The sequence below is a fragment of the Anolis sagrei genome, chromosome 2, assembly GCF_037176765.1.
Source record: "Anolis sagrei isolate rAnoSag1 chromosome 2, rAnoSag1.mat, whole genome shotgun sequence".
Classification (NCBI taxonomy): domain Eukaryota; kingdom Metazoa; phylum Chordata; class Lepidosauria; order Squamata; family Dactyloidae; genus Anolis; species Anolis sagrei.
Genome location: NC_090022.1, coordinates 244,761,914 through 244,783,130, shown reverse-complemented (window position 1 = coordinate 244,783,130; position 21,217 = coordinate 244,761,914). Strand labels below are relative to the sequence as shown.

General features: G+C 39.5%; 1 protein-coding gene across 3 annotated transcripts in view; it reads right to left on the bottom strand.

Moving 5' to 3' along the window:
- MCC (MCC regulator of WNT signaling pathway) overlaps window positions 1-21,217 on the bottom strand; it is a 266,904-nt gene that overhangs the window by 193,851 nt on the left and 51,836 nt on the right. The window contains exon 1 of one of the 3 annotated variants that reach the window (XM_060761905.2): window positions 10,936-11,844. The exons of 1 other annotated variant lie outside the window; for it this stretch is intronic. In XM_060761905.2, the coding sequence (XP_060617888.2) occupies window positions 10,936-10,989 (54 nt within the window). In that variant the 5' untranslated portion in view covers window positions 10,990-11,844. Of the gene's footprint in view, window positions 1-8,512; window positions 8,591-10,935; window positions 11,845-21,217 lie in introns of those variants that run through there. One more of the 3 variants, XM_060761907.2, reaches the window with a different exon arrangement.

Here is a 21,217-nt window from a genome sequence, read left to right as displayed (position 1 = left end):
TGTGCTCTGCTATTAGCTGGAAATATTTTAATAGCAGGCAGATAAGTTACATAATCTTTGCCATTTTTTCATTAGGAGGTCTGGAGAACAGCATTATCTGTACTGACAATGTCTGGGCATTTGAGTAATCTTTTTAAAGTGCTTCAGTTTAATGACACGCAAGTCAAAAACATTATGTGTGCCTGATAAGCAGCTCATACAAATCCAGAAAGTAAACATTCTTTGAAGTGATTGCTTTATACACCTGAATATCAGACATCTCTCATGCTGCAAAAATCATATATTTCCTAGTGATAATAGAAATGTTACTCCTGAGCCATACTACAAATGACTTAATACTAGTTAAATGCCCATTACCAGAATGTTTGGGACCAGAAGTGCTCCGTATTTCAGATTTTTTTCAGATTTAGGAATATTTGCTGACACATCATGAGATATTTTGGAGACAGCACTCAAGTTAAACATAAAATTCATTCATTTATTTATTATTTTATTTATTTCGTGTACTTCTACCCTGCCCTTCTCAACCCCCGAGGGGGGACTCAGGGCGGCTTACAAACAGGCACAATTCGATGCCTACACAATAATACAAAACGTATAAAAACAGTAGTTAAACAGTTATAACAATTAAAACAATTAAAAAAACAATCAATATATATATCACAATCAATAAACCAATCTCATGCTCAGCGTTTGCCAACTCAGAGTCCATACTTCATTCCACATTGTCTATTCCTATCCGTCGTCGTAGTCCTTTATTTATCTGCCAGATTGCCCAAATGCCTGGTCCCAAATCCATGTTTTTAATTTCCTTCTAAAGGAAAGGAGGGATGTCGCTGATCTAATTTCCCTGGGGAATGAATTCCATAGGTGAGGGGCCACCACTGAGAAGGCCCTGATCCTCGTCCCCGCCAATCTCACTTGTGATAGAGGCGGGACCGAGAGCAGAGCATCCCCAGAAGATCTTAAACTCCGAGGTGGGGTGTAGAGGGAGATCCGTTCAGACAGATACGCTGGGCCAGAACCATATAGGGTTTTGTAGGTCAAAACCAGCACTTTGAATTGTGCTCGGAATTGGATCGGCAGCCAGTGGAGCTGACATAGCAGAGGGGTGGTTCATTTACACCCTATACACATAGCTTGAACGTAATATTAGGCAAAAAAAAAAAAAAACAACAACAACAATGTTGTGAATGAAACAAAGTTTGTGCATACAGAACCACCAGAAAGTAACAGTGTTACTATCTCAGCCATCCATGTGGACAATTTTGGTATTTTGTATTTTGGAATTCTAGATAAGCGATACTGAACCTGTATTTATGAATTTGCCCATCAAACCCACAGGAGGGGGGCAAATATATATATATTGAATCTCCATAGATTTTTACATGGGTAGCATATGCACTCATAACAACACACTATCTGGTGACCCAAAGTACATAAACACGGTCTTCCAAATCAATTATTTTAAATCAGTTAATAAGCAGTAACTAATAAGTCGCCACTGAAGCCCTGACTTCATAAAATACTGATTAGCAATCTTACTCAATACTATCTTTGTCATACTCCCTATGCTGAGTAGCCAAGGCCTTGAGGTGAACCTCTGTCATGTATTGTTCAGAGGACTTTGCCACTGCCTTCCTTGGAGGCTGGGAGAGTGTGACTTCTCCAATATCACCCAATGGATTTACATGGCTGAGCGAAGATTAAATCCTGCTTTCCAGAGTCATAGTAAAACTACTACACCTCGCTGCCTTAAAATTAGGAAACAATGATTCAGAAGGCTGGTGAGTCTCTTACCCCAGAGCTTTTTAAGCAGAGACCATCTACCAGGGATGCCGTCAAAATGTCTTTGCTGCTTCAGCCAGAAGCCGGATAACATAACCTTTAAAATCCCTTCCAAGCAAGACATAATAACACAAGAACGGAAAAAGTGTGGTGTTTAACTCTTTCAGAGTCTGCCTTTCTGCTAAGAATAATTCCCCAAGAAGCCTTTTCACGTGCTATGGGGAAAACACAGCTGTGCATATATTCCTTCTTGCAGTTTAAAAAGTAGTTGGGAGGCAACGGAGCACAAATAATGGTCCTCCAAGAATTGGTTTACAACTCCCTCCTTGCCATCATGCCTCTGGTCAAATGAGAAGTCTCCTACAGCTGTTTTTCATTTTTGTTTCAAAAAAAGCCATCAGGGGGCCGTTATACACATCTGCCACGCAGCCTGTAGCTTGGCCCTCAGCCACTCAGTTCATATCCAATGAGAAAGTAAGCAGGAGTGTCAGGAATGTCTCACTTACCCTATTAAAATGATACTTAATTCGATCTTTACAGTGTATCTGAAATTTTTCTCATTTTAAAAAGCAAATGAAAATAAGCTGGATTTTAAACAACAAACAATAAATAGGATTTTAATTTTAGATGTGGTCCCCGACACTACTCTCATTCAATTGTTTAATTTCCAAAAAGTAAAATTGTTCTTGCATTTATGAGGGATAACTTTAAGAAATTGAAATCCTGAAGTATCCAGATAGCATGAGCAGTGGAGAGCAAGATGTGGCCATCAAGGAGGAGAAAAGAAGTATCTGAAGCAACACAGAGACGAGAAGTCCCTCTTAGTTGGCTTACAATTGATGAAATATAGTGTGTTTGTGTGTTCCTCTTAACAATATGAATAGCCCAAAAAGATCAAATAGTTAAAAGAGGGACCACGATAGCACAATGGTTAAACTGAAGAGCTGCTGAACTTGCTGACTGGAAGGTTGGTGGTTTGAACAAGTAGGATGGGGTGAGCTCCTGCTGTTAGCCCCAGCTCCTGCCAACATAGCAGTTTGAAAACATGAAAATGTGAAAAGATCAATAGGTACTGCCTCGGCATGAAGGTAAAAGGCACTCCATGCAGTCATGCTGACCACATGACCTAGGAGGTGTTTACGGACAATGCAGGCTCTTTGGCTTAGAAATGGAAAAGAGCACCACTCCCAGAGCCGGAGAAGAGCACCACCCCCCAGAGCCAGAGATGAAGGGGAAACCTTTACCTTTACCTGTGTATCTGTGTTTCATTGTTTTGAGGCATTGAATGTTTGCCTTGTGTCTGTATATGCTGCAATCCGCCATGAATTCCCTCTCTGAGATTGGGCAGAATACAAATAAAGTGGTTTTGTTATTGTTATTGTTATTATGCTCATTGCTGATCAATCAGTCATTGGTGAGCTGGGCAAGATTACTGTATGAGTTATTGCTTATTACCGATAACTAATGTTTCCATCACAACCAAAATTTTACAATGGAATAATAGAACAATTGAATGTATTAAGTCTAGCAAAAGACAACTACAAAGTTGATCAGAGGAGGTCTTTTGCAGAAACGTGAAGGTGTAACTGATGTAAACGTGTGCCAGTATCCTCCTTCATATAATTTTTGAGGAATGCACTTTACAAATATCATTTTCAGTCACAAAATGCATTACCTATTAACAATTAAAAAACTAACCAGACTTTTCCTTGTTTCGTGGAACATTTCTAATCAACTGTAAAAGACACTTTGAGCCCCAAATTGTGGGGCTCCAAGTGTCTTTGCTACAGCAGGATATGTATCAATAAATCAACAAATAAGTGGCACAAACTTTAAAAAAATGCAACAAGGTATGTATGGGCAATGAATTGGTCTTCTAGAAGTTGTTGGACTGCAATTTCAAGAACTGGCTACACCAGCTAAAGCTGCTGAGAAGTGGCAGAACAACTGCATTTTGCCTACACAAGGTCATGTGGCCAGCATGACTGCACAGAATGCTGTTGCCTTTCCGCAGAAGCAGTACCTATGATCTACTCACACTTGCACGTTTTCAAACTGCTAGATTGGCAGAAGCAGGGCCTAACAGGGGGAGCTCACCCGCTCCCTCGATTTGAACTGCCAACCTTTCGGTCAGCAAGTTCAGCAGCTCAGTGGTTTAACCTGCTGTGCCACCATGCTTGCTATTAATGAGTCGTGAGATACTTCCAACTTGAAATGTGTAATTTAATGCCCTGACACATTATAATCCTGACTATCAAAAACAGGACAAACAAGCTCAACAGCACAAAACAAAGGACAGAACAGTACACCTATGATATCTTGTTTCCAACCTAAAATTCACACCAAACCTGTTTACTGTTAAAACATTGCAGATCTTTACCTGTATGCCACACCACTTGTAACAAGCAGAATCTTGTCATGGAAAGTGTTCAGAAATATGATTTTATTATTCCAAGCATAAAATACATTTCCATATGTTATCTTCCCAGACTATATTTTGTTCAAATAATGAGCCTAGGAGCAAAATCAAGTTTACTGAAAGTCCTCTCTTACCATTCCTACACATCTAGTGATCATGGTGGAAAATTATATCTCTAGACCAGGGGTCCTCAAACTATGGCCCAAGGGCCCGATACGGCCCTCCAAGGTCATTTATCCGGCCCTCACTCAGGATCAACCTAAGTCTGAAATGACTTGAAAGCACACAACAACAACAACAACAACAACAGCAACAATCCTATCTCATCAGCCAAAGCAGAACCAGACTTCCCACTGAAATACTAATAAACTTATATTTGTTAAAATTGTACTTCATTTTAATTATTGTATTGTTAAGTGTTTTTGCACTACAAATAAGATATGTGCAGTGTGCATAGCAATTCATTCTTTCTTTTTTTTTCAAATTATAATCTGCTCTCCAACAGTTTGAGGGACTGTGACCTGGCCCTCTATTTAAAAAGTTTGAGGACCCCTGCTCTAGACCATGAGGTTAATATACTCCACAGCTTGGAAAGATCTATTTCTCCCCATCCCTTGGTATCTATTGGTGTGAGAGTGGATTACCAGCTCTAAAATATTTTATTTTGGCAACTTTGGTCTAAATGTTATTTTAGAACACATTCAAATATTTATGTGGAAATTATTTTATGGAAATATTTGTAATAATGTAAACAAAAATGATTACACATGATAGAAAAGTTACCTTATGAGATACCTGATACAACCTTCACCAAAAATTTGGCTTTATTTAGCTAAAGTATAACTGCAGTACTTCCTTGCCTCGTTCACTCAATCTGAATATCAGAGAGTGAGTAAACTCACACATCAGTTCCACTTCAAGCTGAGAACAATCTGACTCAGCACAATTAGCTGAACGCGCTACCTCATGAAAGGACAAATGTGAGACTGCTCCAGACCCAGTCAGAAGTCTTGTACATTGTGCACAGGAAAGAGGTTGTCATGTGTTATTTTCCACTTCCACCATAGACAACTAAGAACTAAAGTTTGTCAATGCTTTTCTCTTGGCAGAACAATTTACAGATGTTCTTATCCTATATTTAGTCCATATAACAAAACCGCCTGAAGTACAACAGCTTGCACAACTATTAGTGTGTGTGTGTAGGAAGATTTCCATTTTAAAAAGCATAGAGAAATATTATATGAGTTGGAAACTTTAAAATATAGTTTTTACATATGTTTTTCATATATGTTCTCCAACCTTTAATAAAATAAATGGGAAATGTCAAAAAGATTCATATATATTACAAAGCCATCTACCGTATCACTTCCTTTAGCTTGTTACAACATCCTGCATTCATTACATGGACACAGAGCACCCACAAAAGTTTTGATATGCCAAAAGGACTGTATCTCAAAATATTGATCAAAATTGGATTTAAGGGAATCACTCTTTGACAGACGCAACCCTTTGAACCTCTGAAGAGATGCGTGGAGTGCCCACATTACCATCTGCATGAACAAAAAGCAAAGGCCACATGACATTAATTTCCATTTTGAAAGATTAATAACTTGAAATGCACTTTGTACAATGGGATATTATAAACATCTCGTGTGACATTCAACAAGGTGGCAGTACTTCATGCATGTCATATAACATATATATATGGTCACTTGTTGGCCTGATAGGTGTACTGTGACCAAATTTGGTGTCAATTTGTTCAATGGTTTTTGAGTTATGTTAATCCCACAAACGAACATTACATATATATATATATATACACACACACACATATATATACATATATACATATACATATATACACACACACACACACACACATATATATATATATATGTATATGATCAAGATCAGTTCTCTGCCTTGTGTAGTCTGCAATGACATACACCAAAGCCTCAATGTGAATAACACACCTTGTTTAGCACAAATTTTTATCATGGCATATTCTAAACTTTGATTCTTTATTTTTCTAGTTAGAAGGACCAGACAATGAGATAGCTGCCATTAATCAGGGTTGCAGGAGGCAATCTGATGCTTTCTTAATGGTTTGGCCTCCGATTCCATGACCTCTGATCAATAATCATGCCAATACATTGAATGGCACTAGAGTGCCTACCTCTAAATGGACTATATCTCTATCTCTTGGATAGCAGATTGATGCAGTAAGATCAAGCCAGGGTATTTTTTTCTGATCAGCTGGCAATCCTCAGTATAACTCATATGATGTGGAAATCGGGACATAAAACATGTTCAAACTGCAGCCCAGGTCATCTGAAGAGCACCTTATCATTTCTCAACTATTGGGCAATATTGAATGCAAACAGGTGGAATCTTTTCACTCCTAATTATATCTCAAGAGCAAAACTGAGAAAACAAAGCAGTTTAGTTATCTACTGGAGACGAGAGAAAAAAACCTAAGAAGTTACATCATATCTCTATATTTTTATATATAAAACAGCTGTGTAGGAAACATGTTTTTTTCTCAACATGTTTCCCTCTGGAAGGAAATTATATTTAACATTAAAGTAAGGCAGCTGCAACTGTTCACCATCTAAAAACGATGGCCAGAAAACTTTCTCTGTTCATATGATGTAAGTTATGATAAAAGGTAAAGGTAAAGTTTTCTTTTGACATTAAGTCTAGTCGGGTCCAACTCTGGGAGGTGGTGCTCATCTCCATTTCTAAGCTGAAGAGCTGGCGTAGTCCGTAGATACCTCCAAGGTCATGTGGCCAGCATGACTGCATGGAGCGCCATTAACTTACAACAGAAGCAATACCTATTGATATACTCACACTTGCACATTTTTAAACTGGTAGGTTGGCAGAAGCTGGGCCTAACAGCGGGAGCTCACCCCACTCCCCGGATTTGAACTGCCAACCTTTTGGTTAGCAAGTTCAGCAGCTCAGTGGTTTAACCCACAGCGCCACCAGGTGGTCAACATGATAATCCACCCCATTAAAAATTTAATGAACAAACATCTCATTTTCACCACACTGTTTTTTTATATTGGCTATTTTCTCTTGTATATTTTCTGTTTCTGTGTGATTCATTTATTGCTACATGCATGCACACACACAGAGAAGCAAACACCACAGTTGAACAAGAGATTTATATCAAAGTCCTTGTTGACTATCATCTGCTTAAGCCTACTGACATTCTTAATCAACCATACTAGGAGTCAAAAGGAGGTTTATTTGGGGTCTGTTTCAATACAAGACTAAACTAGCAGATATTATTGTTTTATCTCATGCATGAATCACACTCTGTATATAACTTGGGATTACACTCAAACATATCAGGATTTCACAACCCCAGTAAAAGTCCAAACCACAACCAATTTCCTTAGTTTTCTTTAATGCCATGCCACTACTGTCTCCCGGTGGCCAAGTGCATGTAATCAAAAGCAACAAGCAGGCAAGCACATTGGAGAGGGAGAAAGAGAGAAAATGACACACAAAGGGTAGATGAGTTGAGAGGCAAGAGAAGGACAACAAGCTTTATCACTTGAGATGAAGCTCCTCACATCTTTTAACAAGTCACACAAAAGACACTGAAGTGGTTGTGGTGGGGAGAAGAAATGGATAATCCAAGCATTATAATAATACCACTGGGATGTCACTAGAATTTAGAATTATCATCATCATCATCATCAACATCATCAAGAAGAAGAAGAAGAAGAAGAATCAGCATATATCCATGAATTGTCTACCTTCAATTCAATTACTGTACTTGAAAATGTGGGAAGTAGACAGATTGTGACCTCCATATATATAATTCCAGAGAAATATTTTCAGTATAGAAATCCCAAGAGAAAACAACAGCATGGAATATTTAAAGGAGACAACAAAAGTGTCCCAAGGTGAGTAACATATCAATTCAAAACTACATGCACATACACACACAATACACTGAAATATTGAAATTGATTGCTGAAAAGGGCATCATTCTATTGTAGCTTTTGCGATAAAATCATCTAATTATCCTCTTCCAAGTAGTATTATGCCTAACCTATTAATAATAATAAATCTAGAAAACACTTAGCTGCTTGAGTGTGAACACATGTGCACACATTCTTACACACACACACAAGTCAACCCCATCAAGAATTGCACTTAAAGTCAACCCCATATGCATTGCTCAAAAAACTGCACTTAAAAGTAATCAAAGCAGCTTTTAAGACCTTTAAAAAATACAAGTAGGACTTTGGGGACTTGTCCCTACTGCTGACAAAGCAGCTGTCATACCTGTTTTAGAGCCATACAGTCTCCACATCTTTCACAGAGTGGAAGGACCAGAAGCCAAGTCATCAGTGTAACCAGTGATTCACATGTATTTTGGTTTAAACAGAGCAGAACTAGGATAATCTGTCCTGGTTAATCAGCACAAACAAGACTTATCTGCAGTGGGACAACTCCTGTGATGAAGGCTACTACAGATGACGGTGGTGATGGGCTGGACAACAATAGTCATGTCACTTATTTAAAAAAACACCAAAGCAATATGGAGACGATCAACTGAGGAGGAGAAATATCCTTGTAGCATATAAACATACTCTTTAGAAATAAGTACAGTGTAACGCAAATATGTTTTTAAGATTGTGAACAATCTAACGTGAGAAAGCCATGATAGTGTAATGGTTTGAGTGAGGGACCACAACTATAGAGACCACGATTTGAATCCCTCCTCAGCTATGGAAACTCATTGGTTGACCTTGGGTATATTATATTTTCTCAGTCTTAGAGGAAGGCAAGGACAAATATTGTCGAGAAAACTTCATGATGGGTTCACATCAGGGTCACCATAAATCAACAAATTTAACTGGGCCCATCCACTCTTGAGCAGGGTGTTTGGGATTCCCCCCATTCATTTATGATCAAGGTCAGACTTGAATGTTATTCCCAACAGCTGCTATACTGATGCCCAGACACAGCTTTTAAATGCCTTTAGTTGTTGCTTTCCTTACAATAGGTGCCATGTTTTTCATCCAGTACACAATGTGTGTTTAAAGGACTGTAACACATAGAAAGACAACAAGCAACCATTAAGTTGAATTCTGATTAACAAAAGTATCAAGAAGGTGGATTTGTAGCTTTAGCTACAAATTCTGAAGGAAGCTATAAAAGTATTTATAAAAGTGCCTGGTGCCTTCATGCTGATCAGACAAGTTTGAAGAACTTGAAGATCAAAGGCTGTAATTATTTGCATTGTAAAATAAAGGCTTAAGAACAATGCATTAAAAAGGAAGTGCATTAATAAGATGGTCACCCAGCTACTATCTTCTCATCCACTCTCATCTCATTATCCCCCATTGCCCAATTCCCTGTGTAAATCTCTTTTCTACTCTTTGCTGGCTCTAAACAAAAGCCTGAAATCATAACTCAATAACCTTCTCCTTCTCTTCTTCTGTACATTATCTTATATATACACACTATTTTTTCAAAAGACTCAAGTTTGCAGATACAAAGCTATCCACTTAAATCTGAAGGGAGATATAAATAGTAGCTAGTAATATGAATATTTACAATCTGTATCCCGTGAAAGTCATTTCCTATGGATAAGATAGATCTCATGACATTCCAAAGGTTACCAAAACTGGAGAGTTGCAATGCCGTAGAGAATGATTCTATGTGCATTTAAAAGGTTAAGGTTTCCCCTTGACATTAAATCTAGTCGTGTCCGACTCTGGGAGGTGGTGCTCATCTCCATTTCTAAGCCGAAGAGCCGGCGTTGTCCACAGACACTTCCAAGGTCATGTGTTTGGCATGACTGCATGGAACGCTGTTACCTTACTGCCGAAGTGGTGCCTATTGATGTATTCACATTTGCATGTTTTCAAACTGCTAGGTTGGCAAAAGCTGGGGCTAATACTAGGAGCTCACCCCGCTCTCTGGATTCAAACTGCCAACCTTTCGGACAGCAAGTTCAGCAGCTTAGCGCTTTCACCCGCTGCAGCACCAGAGGCTCCAATGTGGGTTTACTCAGAAATAAAACCAATCAAGTTCTTTGGACTCATTCCAAAGTAACTATGTCTAAGATTTTAGTATTAATCACAATAGGCTGCCAGGCATTCAGAAATCCAATAACAAAGACCATATAAATGTGCAATTGCTACAGAAAAATAATGCAATTTGCGCTATTAAAAACCCACCATCACTACTTTCCAGGACTTACTTCTTCTGCCAGGAAGAATTACAAACACTTCCCCAAGTATGCCTTAATATAATCAGCTGTGGCATGAGATTTCCTGCTGAAGCTGCTGTCTTAATATTTGCTTTTTTATTCCCCGTTCTAAATGAGCTACCATATGCTTGATTTCAACTGGGATCCCTCTCCACTATTTTACCTACTGCAGAAAGGAATGCTGTGTGAAAAACACTGTGCTCTCTCGGAAGGAGGGGGATTCCTTACAGCAGGATGTGTGTATGTGTGAAAGAGAGAGGTGGGGGTGGAACCTCTTTACAGTTGTTTCCATTTGCCTTTTACCACTTAATCTTTATGGCTCACTCTCAGATCACATCCTGGACAGCCCTGCTAGTCAGAACAAGGTACACAGATCCATTAATTTTTAATTGCCTTGCCTTCAGAGTGGATACTCTAAAGGGGAGACACTGTAATTCAGAAACAAAATCCAATAAGCGTGAAAAACAAGGACACTAAAGCTGCTTACCTCGCTTAGTTCTGCAGAGTCATTTCCATATTTCATGGCAACTCCAGAATTCATGATGAGACTTTCCAGGGCTTGATCTCTCTCTATGGATTTTAAGGTTTCCAAGCGTTGCTCCAGAAGACTCAGCACCCTCTTCTTTCTGAGCTTTTCCTGTCTTGCTCATTTTGCTCTAGACAGCCATTTTCACTCAACATTTAGGCAGCCTAAAACATTTAACAATGCACAGGGTCTCCTAAAGAGAGAGGGAGAGAGACGCTCACCAAAAAACTGGTTGCCGATTCACACAGAAATCCATTGGTGCAAAATACTCATTAAAGCACTGCAGAGTGCATGGCCAGACAGGACGCAGACAGCCTGTGACGATCTCCTGGCTCCCAAAACTGCCTCCAATGTTATGCCTTTCTTTTCCCCAACCCCTCTGATAGATCAGAAAAAGCCTTTCCCAAAGGAATCCTATGCATTTGGAAAGATCTTGGGAGCTTTGTCAGCTCTCGCAAGCACAAATGCTCTCCAAAAGCTCTGGTTAGATCCTATCAGGAGGTGGAAGGCTGAACAGGACGCAGACCTATCCTGCTGTTCACGCTAAAGTTTCCCCTTCCAGGGAGCCTGGAGTTGTAAGTGGTTTATGATCAAACACAGCTGTCTTGCTGCTGGCTACAGGGTGCATGGAAGAGGCGGTACTAAAGACAGGAGGGACGGAGAGGAGAATGGGAGGGGGAAGCAAGCACAGCGCACCAAGGGAAAGCACACTTTGGCATCACAGGCATCTTCCCTTCCAGAGTTCTGTGTGCTCTATCCCAAAGAACAAAGCAAAAGGAGCTACACAGAGGAGGTCAACACAGTGACTTTGCCGGCAGGTTCTTATTTCCAATAAAGTGACCTTCCCTTTGTGACTCACAAGAAAGCTGCCGAATTAAAAATTTACAAGCCTTCAGAGCAGATCTTACTGGAGTTTGCTTCCTTACTCTATCCTTTGCTCACAGCCAAGGAATGTTCTGAAAGCAGTGAGCTTAGTGCCTCAGATTGTGAGCACAATCATTATGAGATCTACTTTCATTCGAGACCATCGCTCCTATGAAAGAACTCCGTTGTGTTTAAAACCTAAAGACGATTTGATGGGATTTTGTTGTTATTGTTTAACTGTGGTTCAGAAATCTGGCTGACCTACTTTAGTCATTTCATAATGACAAATGGTCCATTTTCCTTCCTGACTCTGTGTTTTTCCAATGGTATTATTTATTTTTTACTACATTTGTATCCCGTCCTTCTCGACCTCCAAGGAGGGACTCGGAACGGCTTCCAGCAGGCAACAATTCAATGCCAATACAATGTAAACACATAATAAAAACAACCATATACATAATAAAATAGTTGTAAATATACATTAAAAACAGTTTGCCAAGTTAAAAATTACATGAAAACTCACCCCATTCAAATCCATTTGTTCTACTTCTTTATTATAGAATGTTCTAAGCCACTCTTCAATAGAAATTCATAGAATGGCTTATACTTACAATAGAAAAATGCAGAACATAAATACAAGAGAACACTGGTAATATAAAAACTATCATAATCTGATACAATTAGATATTATCTGGAATGGAGCTGACAAGTTCAACAAATTAAATATGAGCCAACAATGTGATGCGGCAGCTAAAAAAGCCAATGGGATTTTGGGCTGCATCAATAGTAGTCTAGTGTCTTGACCCAGGGAAGTCATACTACCCCTCTATTCTGCCTTGGTCAGACCACACCTGGAATACTGCATCCAGTTCTGTGCATCACAATTTAAGGGAGATGTTGACACTGGAATGTGTCCAGAGGAGGGTGAATAAAATGATCAAAGGTCTGGAGAACAAGCCCCATGAGGAGTGGCTTAAAGAGCTGGGCATGTTTAGCCTGCAGAAGAGAAGGCTGAGAGGAGACTTGATGAGGGCCATATATAAATATGTGAGGGGAAGTCATAGGGAGGAGGGAGCAGGCTTGTTTTCTGCTGCCCTGGAGACTAGGACATGGAACAATGGCTTCCAAGTACGGGAAAGGAGATTCCACCTGAATATTAGGAAGAACTTCCTGACTGTGAGAACTGTTCAGCAATGGAACTCTCTGCCCTGAACTGTGGTGGAGGCTCCTTCTTTGGAGGCTTTTAAGCAGAGGCTGGATGACCATCTGTCGGGGTACTTTGAATGCGATTTCCCTGCTTATTGGCAGAGAATCGGACTGAATAGCCCATGAGGTCTCTTACAACTCTATGATTCTAGTAGGAAACCATAGTAAGCTACAACACCAAATCTGCTGTACGCATGTGTATACACACACGCGACAAGGGTGTATGATGTCATAGGTGCTCCCTTGATACAGACTGCAACTGTTCCACAGGAAATGTAGCCTACTTGTCAAAGGAGAAAGATCTCCAGGATTAAGGAAATCAGGAATTGTCACTTTACCACATTATGTTTAATTTTTAACTGGAATAAGTCCAATATCTTCCTTTCTTGTATCTGCATTGAAGCAATAGACTTTTACTTTTAATTATTACGCAGAAGGGGAAGCAGCATTGTTAGATGCTGCTGTTGCCTTGAGTTCAGCTTCATAAAACTCAAGTAATAACCATAGCAGCAGCAATAGTAGAAGCAGCAAAGGAGCCATATCTAATGAATCAATAGTCTCCAGACCATGGCCATACAACCCGAAAAAACCTACAACAACCCAGTGATCCTGGCCATGAAAGCCTTCGACAATAAATCAATATTCTATTGTTTGGAGATCCAAGAAAATTAGATTCCTCAGAACTCCATATTATAGATCTCCATAGTAAAGCTAAAGGTTTTCCCCTGCCATTAAGTCCAGTTGTGTCCAGCTCTGGGGGTTGAATGCTCATCTCCATTTCTAAGCCAGAGACAGTGCTGTCCGTATACTGCCAAGGTCATGTGGCCGGCATGACTGCCTGGAGAGCCGTTGCCTTCCTGCCAGAGCAGTACCTATTGATCTACTCACATTTGCATGTTTTTGAACTGCTAGGTTGGCAGAAGCTGGGGCTAACAACAGGAGCTTAAACTGCTCCCCGAATTCGAACCTGGAGCTTACACCACTTCCCTGGAGCTTACGCCGTGCCCCGGATTCGAATCAGCAAGTTCAGCAGCTCAACGGTTTAATCCACTGCACCACCAGAGCTCCATATTTCACACCAAACGGTAGCAATCAGGCAAAGGCATTTACTGCACAGATGTGAGTACATTTTCAAATCTCATGAGGCTAGATACACTTCTCTATTTTGTGTATTCCCTACCATTTTTATTCTCTCTTAGAATGTCCACCTTCTAAGAAATAATTATGTTCAAATGTCTCCCTATAAAAAATGAAATTTCTTCTAAGTTTCTCAAGCCAACTGATGTGTGGATCTCTTGAAGGTTACTCAAGAGTTAGAGAACTTATAGTTTTGCCAAGGACAGCAGGCTCAAATGGTATAAAGGGGTTAAGTCTTGGCCACCTTGCAAAAGGACTAACAGCAGCAAGGATCCCCTTCCCATGTGAGATCTGTGTACATTTATTCAAGGATGGATGGATATATACAGAGAGAGAGAGAGAGAGAGAAATGGATATATAGCCAATATGCCGGAATCCCAACTACCAGTGACGTGGGCCTATGCTTGACCAGCCCCAGGTAATGACTCACAAACAAAGAAAGAGGGCCATTATGTTAATTTCTTTGCCCAAGCCAGAACTGTTTTGTCAAGTCAAGCTTCCTCCTGACCAGGCCCTCTATTGTCCTCAGGAATGTGGATCCCATAGCCCTATCATCCCCTGCTGTGTACATGCCAACCTCCTCTGTATGGATTCCTCCCTGCTGCACAGAGCCTTCTTTTCACCTGGCTGAGAGGAGAGATTTCCAGTCCCATCATCAAAGGCTCAACCAATCCTAGGTTTCAAATTGTAACCATGAGACAGACTCTATTTAGCTCCTTACAGGAGCACATGTTGGGCAGACTTGTCCTTTTTGGAATGTGAGACCTCAAGTCTCCACCTCTGATCAAGATGAACAAGAAAATGCCTCTGTCCTTGTCTTCGGCTGCTTTGTTGAGTTAATTTTAATCTGGAAACTTTGGCTAGCATTTCTTGCCAGGCAGGATCCTCAGAATATTGTGGTCTAGCTTCTATATCACCAATAGCCTTAGTCCAACTCTAAAACCACTTCTCCGCTCTGGCTACGTAAGCTACATGAATATAAAATATAATTAAAGGCCTACAAGTGTTCATAATTATATATTATACGTATCGTGAATATACAGCCAATCTTAAATCCTCCACGTAGAAACATGTTTTATTTCTTCTGTTTAATTAATTATGAAGTACCCATATTTGAAATGTGTGCTATTCCTTATGCTATTGAGTCAATGTGACCCCACTCAACTCAATTCAGACTATTTATATAAGATTAGCCATTCAGGTAAGTCTACTGAGCTCTCTGAGAATACAGAACATATCCAACATTTATATTAATGCTACATGCATTGGAAGGACAGAACTTTTGGTTTCCAGTGGAAACAACACACACTGCAATTTTGTAACAGGGTTCAACTAGCAGCAGTCACCTGTGTTTATTCAAAGGTGTATGGCGATGGTGGTAGTTATAGTATGCATAAGTGTTGGAGAAAGTGTGTGCTTAGTAAAGACTGCATTTTCAAATAGATTTCATAAGCTTCTCCAAATAGCCATCCAATAATAACTATTCTCAATTTTGATGAAATGACAAATCGGGTGTAAATGGGAGAGAGGGTAAGATAAGAGATTATCCCTGCCAATTAGAAAGACCCTTTGCCCTTGGAGAAAGTGAGTATGTTCTTGTTCTTCAAATACCGTTCTTGCAACTACCTGCAGGGCAGAATAGGGTTTTCGGGAATCAGTTTCCAATAAGACACCTTGAACACCCATGACAGTGATGGCGAACGTTTTAGAAACCAAGTACCCAAACCCCAAGCAAATATATGTGTGTGTATGGGAGGCGGGTGAGCTGGGTGTGGGCAAGGGTGTGGGGGCAGCAGGCAAGGAGCAAGCAGGCAGGCGGCAAGCAAATAGGTGAGCGGGGGGTGGGATGATGAGCAAGCAGGTGAGCAAGCAGTGGAGAGTGGGCGATGACGTGCATGCCAGGAGAGAGGGTACTGTGTGCCCCTTCTGGCACATGTACCCACCACTACCCTATTATATCCTTCAGCTAGTCTCTTCCTTAAATCAATATATAAATAATGATGTAAAAAAGAGATAAAGGAGGAATAAGACTTGGGGAAGGAACTAACGAATTTTCCACAAATACCATTTGTAATGCCTATTTTCAGCATACGAGTAATTTTACAACTCTTGCTTTCCATTTGCAAAAGAATTCTTGCAACATACAGTGTACATTATATTGATTGATGCACTGAAATACAAAACATACATCAGTTATGAAGCCCTAATCTTTGGTGTGCGTTTCTACACCCATTAGTGAAAAACGTAATCCTCACAAGTATGTTGAAAGGAAAAGCTGGATATTACAGCTCTGTGATGATCAAACTCTATATAGTAGCTTCTGTACTGCAGTAGGTTGCAATTTAAAATAAGCCTAAGTACGAACACACAAATGGCTTCCAACAGAAAGCTATTACTAAAATAGACAAATTGGTGGAACAGAGTACAGACGTGAAGTATAAAGGAGACAGGGAATTCCATTACTAGATGCACTAAACTGTACTTCACTCGGTTTCCTAACCTCCCTGGCAGATTTCAAATAGTAAATCCACTTAAAATGTCATGTCCCTGCCTATGTTAATCTCTCTTACCATTGATATTAGATTCCTTTCTCAATATTTCATGCCACCAACCATTTACTAATCTATCAAAATTAGTCTTATCCAGTTTTCTTCTTCGTTTTATTCTCAAATTTCGATTACTGAAACACCATCACATATATGTTTAAGAAAACGAGTAAGACTGACAACTCTTTTTAGAAAAAACGCCACGATTATGGGGGTCTCTTTTGAAAGAGTGTTAAAACAATGTCTCCTAGAGGTAACTATTTACTTATTTCATTTTTATTCCTTAAACCACTCCTTTTTGTGTGCAAAACATTCCTTATTTAAGACTATTAACTTCCTGGTGTTCTCAGTATATTCTACATCAACTTTGATATATTTTATCTCAACATTTTCTTGTCCTTATTCTAGCATACCTGCAAAACTCATACTAGTGTTGCAGTTACTGGGAGTCACACAGAAGAAACAATTATTTGTATGATATTGTTTATTCGTTCAGTCGCTTCCGACTCTTTGTGACCTCATGGACCAGCCCACGCCAGAGCTCCCTGTCAGCCGTTGCCACCCCAAACTCCTTCATAGTCAAGCCAGTCACTTCAAGGACACCATCCATCCATCTTGCCCTTGGTCGGCCCCTCTTCCTTTTTCCTTCTATTTTCCCTAGCATCATTGTATTCTCCAAGCTTTCTTGTCTTCTCCTTGTATGATATAGTTCCTAAAAAGCAGGCATGTTGTACTACTATGCTCACCACCCATTCCTACAGTATCCGCTCCCTAGCGTTTCAAAATAATTCCATTGCTTATTCTATTTTAAATTATTCAAGTTGGTTTGATTGTATTCTGGTTGAGGGAGAAGACGTTCAAAACAGTTACTTTTTCCAAGCGTTGTTGTTTTCTGACTCTATGAAGGGTGAATATGCATGGTATTTCTACAAGTTATTGTCCAAGTATTCACTTAGCAATGCTTATCACAACCCATATGTTGGAATGTTACTTTCTAAAAGGGGGAAATTTCTTTCCTTACTCTGATCACCCAACAGGTAATTAGTGGTTATTGTTAATGCAATATAGAAAGATACTTACTAAATTATTCATTATTAACGCATTACTGTAATTACTTTGCTACTGGAAAATAAAGGAAAGTGCTCGCTAGTTCCCCCAAGTGGCTTACTTTCCAGTGTAAATGATTAGTATCTACTTACTACAGACACTCTGCCCCAAATCTATATAGTTGGGGAATTACAGGTGGGAAATGAAAGCAATAGTAGATTGAATAGAACCGCAAAGAGAATCAATGGATGAACAGATATTTCAACCAGGGACATTCTAGCCCACGGATTATACTATCTAAGATGCACTGCCCCCACCTCCATATAAACGTATCTAAAAATGGAGTGAGTCCTAGACCCATGGGGTTTTATTTTAAACATATAACTGAAACTTTTTTTTGTCCTGGCGGTAGTGAAATTAATGCTGGTGTTTGATTCTCAATTATTCTCTGAAAGAAATATGATGTTGTATGGGCAAAGGATTCTCCACTCCAATATAAAAGGCTCCTATTCTGTATGCCTTCATTGGTATGGTTTCAACTCTAGCCTTTCTCTTTCCTACACAGAAACTTGACTGGCATCTGACTCCAAATGCCCCTAAATACAAAGGAAGTTAGAAAGCAAAAACTAAAATAAAATAAACATATTTTTGGACAAAGAGAAACATGGACAGGGAGTATGCATGCATTTTTCTTTCTCTTTCTCATTGTTGTTTTTATTTGCTGTCAAGCTGAATTTAAGTTATTGTGACACTATGAATAAGATACTTCCAAATCAGTTGGTTATCAACAGATCTGTTCAAGTCTTGCAACTTCAGGGATGTGACTTCACTAACTTAAGTCTATCTACCTGTAATACAGTTTTCCACTTTTCAGATTGACTTACATTTTGCCAAGCATCATAGCCTTTTCCAAGAAGTTTTGCTATCTTGTGATGTGTCCTAAGGATTACAATTTAGTTATCTTCACTTCTAAGGAGAGTTCAGATTTGATTTGCTCTAGGACCCAATCATTTGTCTTTTTAGAAGTGTCCGTAGATCTCCAGCATCACATTTCCAATTACTTGTTCCTCTTCCTGTCAGCCTACTGCATTGTCCTGGTTTTGCAACCATACATAGAAATTGGAAATATGATGGCATGGATAATGTGACTTTCGGATTCAATGATACATACACCCATTACTCAAATACAAAGAATACAAAGGCACAGAATAGTATCTTATGGACAAACTGAATTCACAATGCCGAAGTGAAAGAGACTGCTAAAATGGTGCCCTGCTCTTATTACGGGCCTGTAGATACCCATTGTTTCAAAACATAGGCCAGTAAAGGAAGAGATTGTTTCTATCATACAACCCATAAGAATGATTTGTGTGCAATACAAAGTACAACCATACTCTGTACAATTCATATATTCTTCTTGGAGCTTTTAAGTAAATAAATATTTTAAAAGTACTTTAAAAATAGACTTGGAATTTTAACTTAATGGAAGACTTCAGTTGGACATATCAATCAGGCTTTTATATAACAAACTATATACAGAGCAGCAATTGCCGCTGCAGAAATTGCAACTGCTTGGTTTGATTGCTTCCCACAAGGATGAAAAGGATCTCTTACCAATGCATAGCACTGTGTCCATAATCATAATCTGTCTCCCCACTGTGGAAATGGCAATATGTTTTTGTACTTTGAAATGAAGCAATCACTAGCCTTTTTTCATTTAAAATAATAAAGAAAAGATCCACTCCTCTCCACGGATATTTTCTTCACTTCAATAACACGAGTATCAATAACATACAGAATTCTAGAAGACTTTTTTTAGTTTAGCAACCAAACACAACACAAATTAAAACAACCAGTACAACAGGCTACTGCCAACACCTTTTCTAATAGAAAGCTATTTTCTTGAGGCTGGGAGTTATAGAGGCAATGTTCCCAATGATGAAATAAATCTACTAGTTGAAAGAAATGATGAGTTAAAAAAATGAAGGTCTAAACCAAAAAGGTGGTTAAACTTCTTTTAAAAAGCAAAGTTCTACACAAAGAACCTTGGACCATCATATCTGGAACAGAAACACTAGGTGATCATTACATATTTCTCAGACTTAGAACAAGTCAAGAACCTGTCTATGCAATACATACTTATCCACACTGTATTTTCCATATCCATATAGACAAGTGGTTCTCAACTCGTGGACCATGGCCCAGCAGTAGGCCGTGAGAATAAAAATCTGGTCCATGAACCTCCTTCCTCTTTATTTCTTTTTATTTCCACTCCTTTCCTCAGAGCTGACCAGCCCCAACCCTATTGGTACTAAAGTTGGAGAGCGATCCCTGGCCCCGGTCAAGTAGGCCCTGGTCAAAAAAGGCTGGGAACCACTGATATAGACCCTGTGATAGCTTTGTTATGAACTTATCATAAAGACCAGGTGAAGTGACCCACTTCATCTGGTTTCCAGTGAGGAAAGAGGGAGCTGTGGGGTGAATATGTTGCCCCACGCACAGTTCCCTCTTGCAATGCTTTCCCCATCATATGGGGAAAGTGTTGCCCTCTCCATTGGAGCCAGCACAACACGGAATGCATCCTGTATTATAAGGGAAAGCATTTGGTGACGCTTTTAACCCAGTTGGGGGAGGTTAGGGGTGGAGCCACAGGCGATGTTGTCTGATGGTTGCAGTGGGGCTCCGTCCCCGAAGCTGGTTCTAAACGTCCCAGGATTTGGAGCCACAAAATTTGGAGCCACAATGATGAGGTCAATTATGCCACACACAGAATTCACATTGTGATGAATTCCTCTTACATGGTCATGCATTCCCTTGGGCAAACTCACCTCAATGTGAGCTTACTTTTGGAAAATTCCTCTCATTTACATGGAAGTGGCGATTTCACCTTTTATTTCTTCCATTCATCCTTGTGAACACATACATAGCCATCCTGTTATGCAGAGGTGCACTAATACTGCAGTAGTTCAATCAATCCTTCATATTTATTGGGATGAGGAGCACAAGACCGCAGTGAAAGTGAAAACCCACATATTTAAAAATGCTATTTTTAAACCCGAGATAACAACTTTCTAGGAATTTCTAATTCTTCAGAACAATTCTATGGTCAACTTTCGGTGGAAAAAAGCAAATCTCCAAACGGGATGTGTGTAACCATTTTTCCTTCTGATCTTTATTTTGGCAACAAATACATATTTACTTGAAGCATCTTAGGATCCTCTGTAGATTGAAATGTACTGTATATAATCTTGTCCTTTCTACATGTATGCTCTAAGTGAGTGGTTCCCAAACCTTCCCAGTCATGGAACCCTTCAGAAGACTTTTCCCTCCCACAGAACTGTAACCCTGTCCCTGATTTTCCCACGGAATCCTAAACACTGTGAACCCACAAAGTTATTACTTCTTTCAACTATTCTTGTTGCCTGAATGTTTTATATAATGTA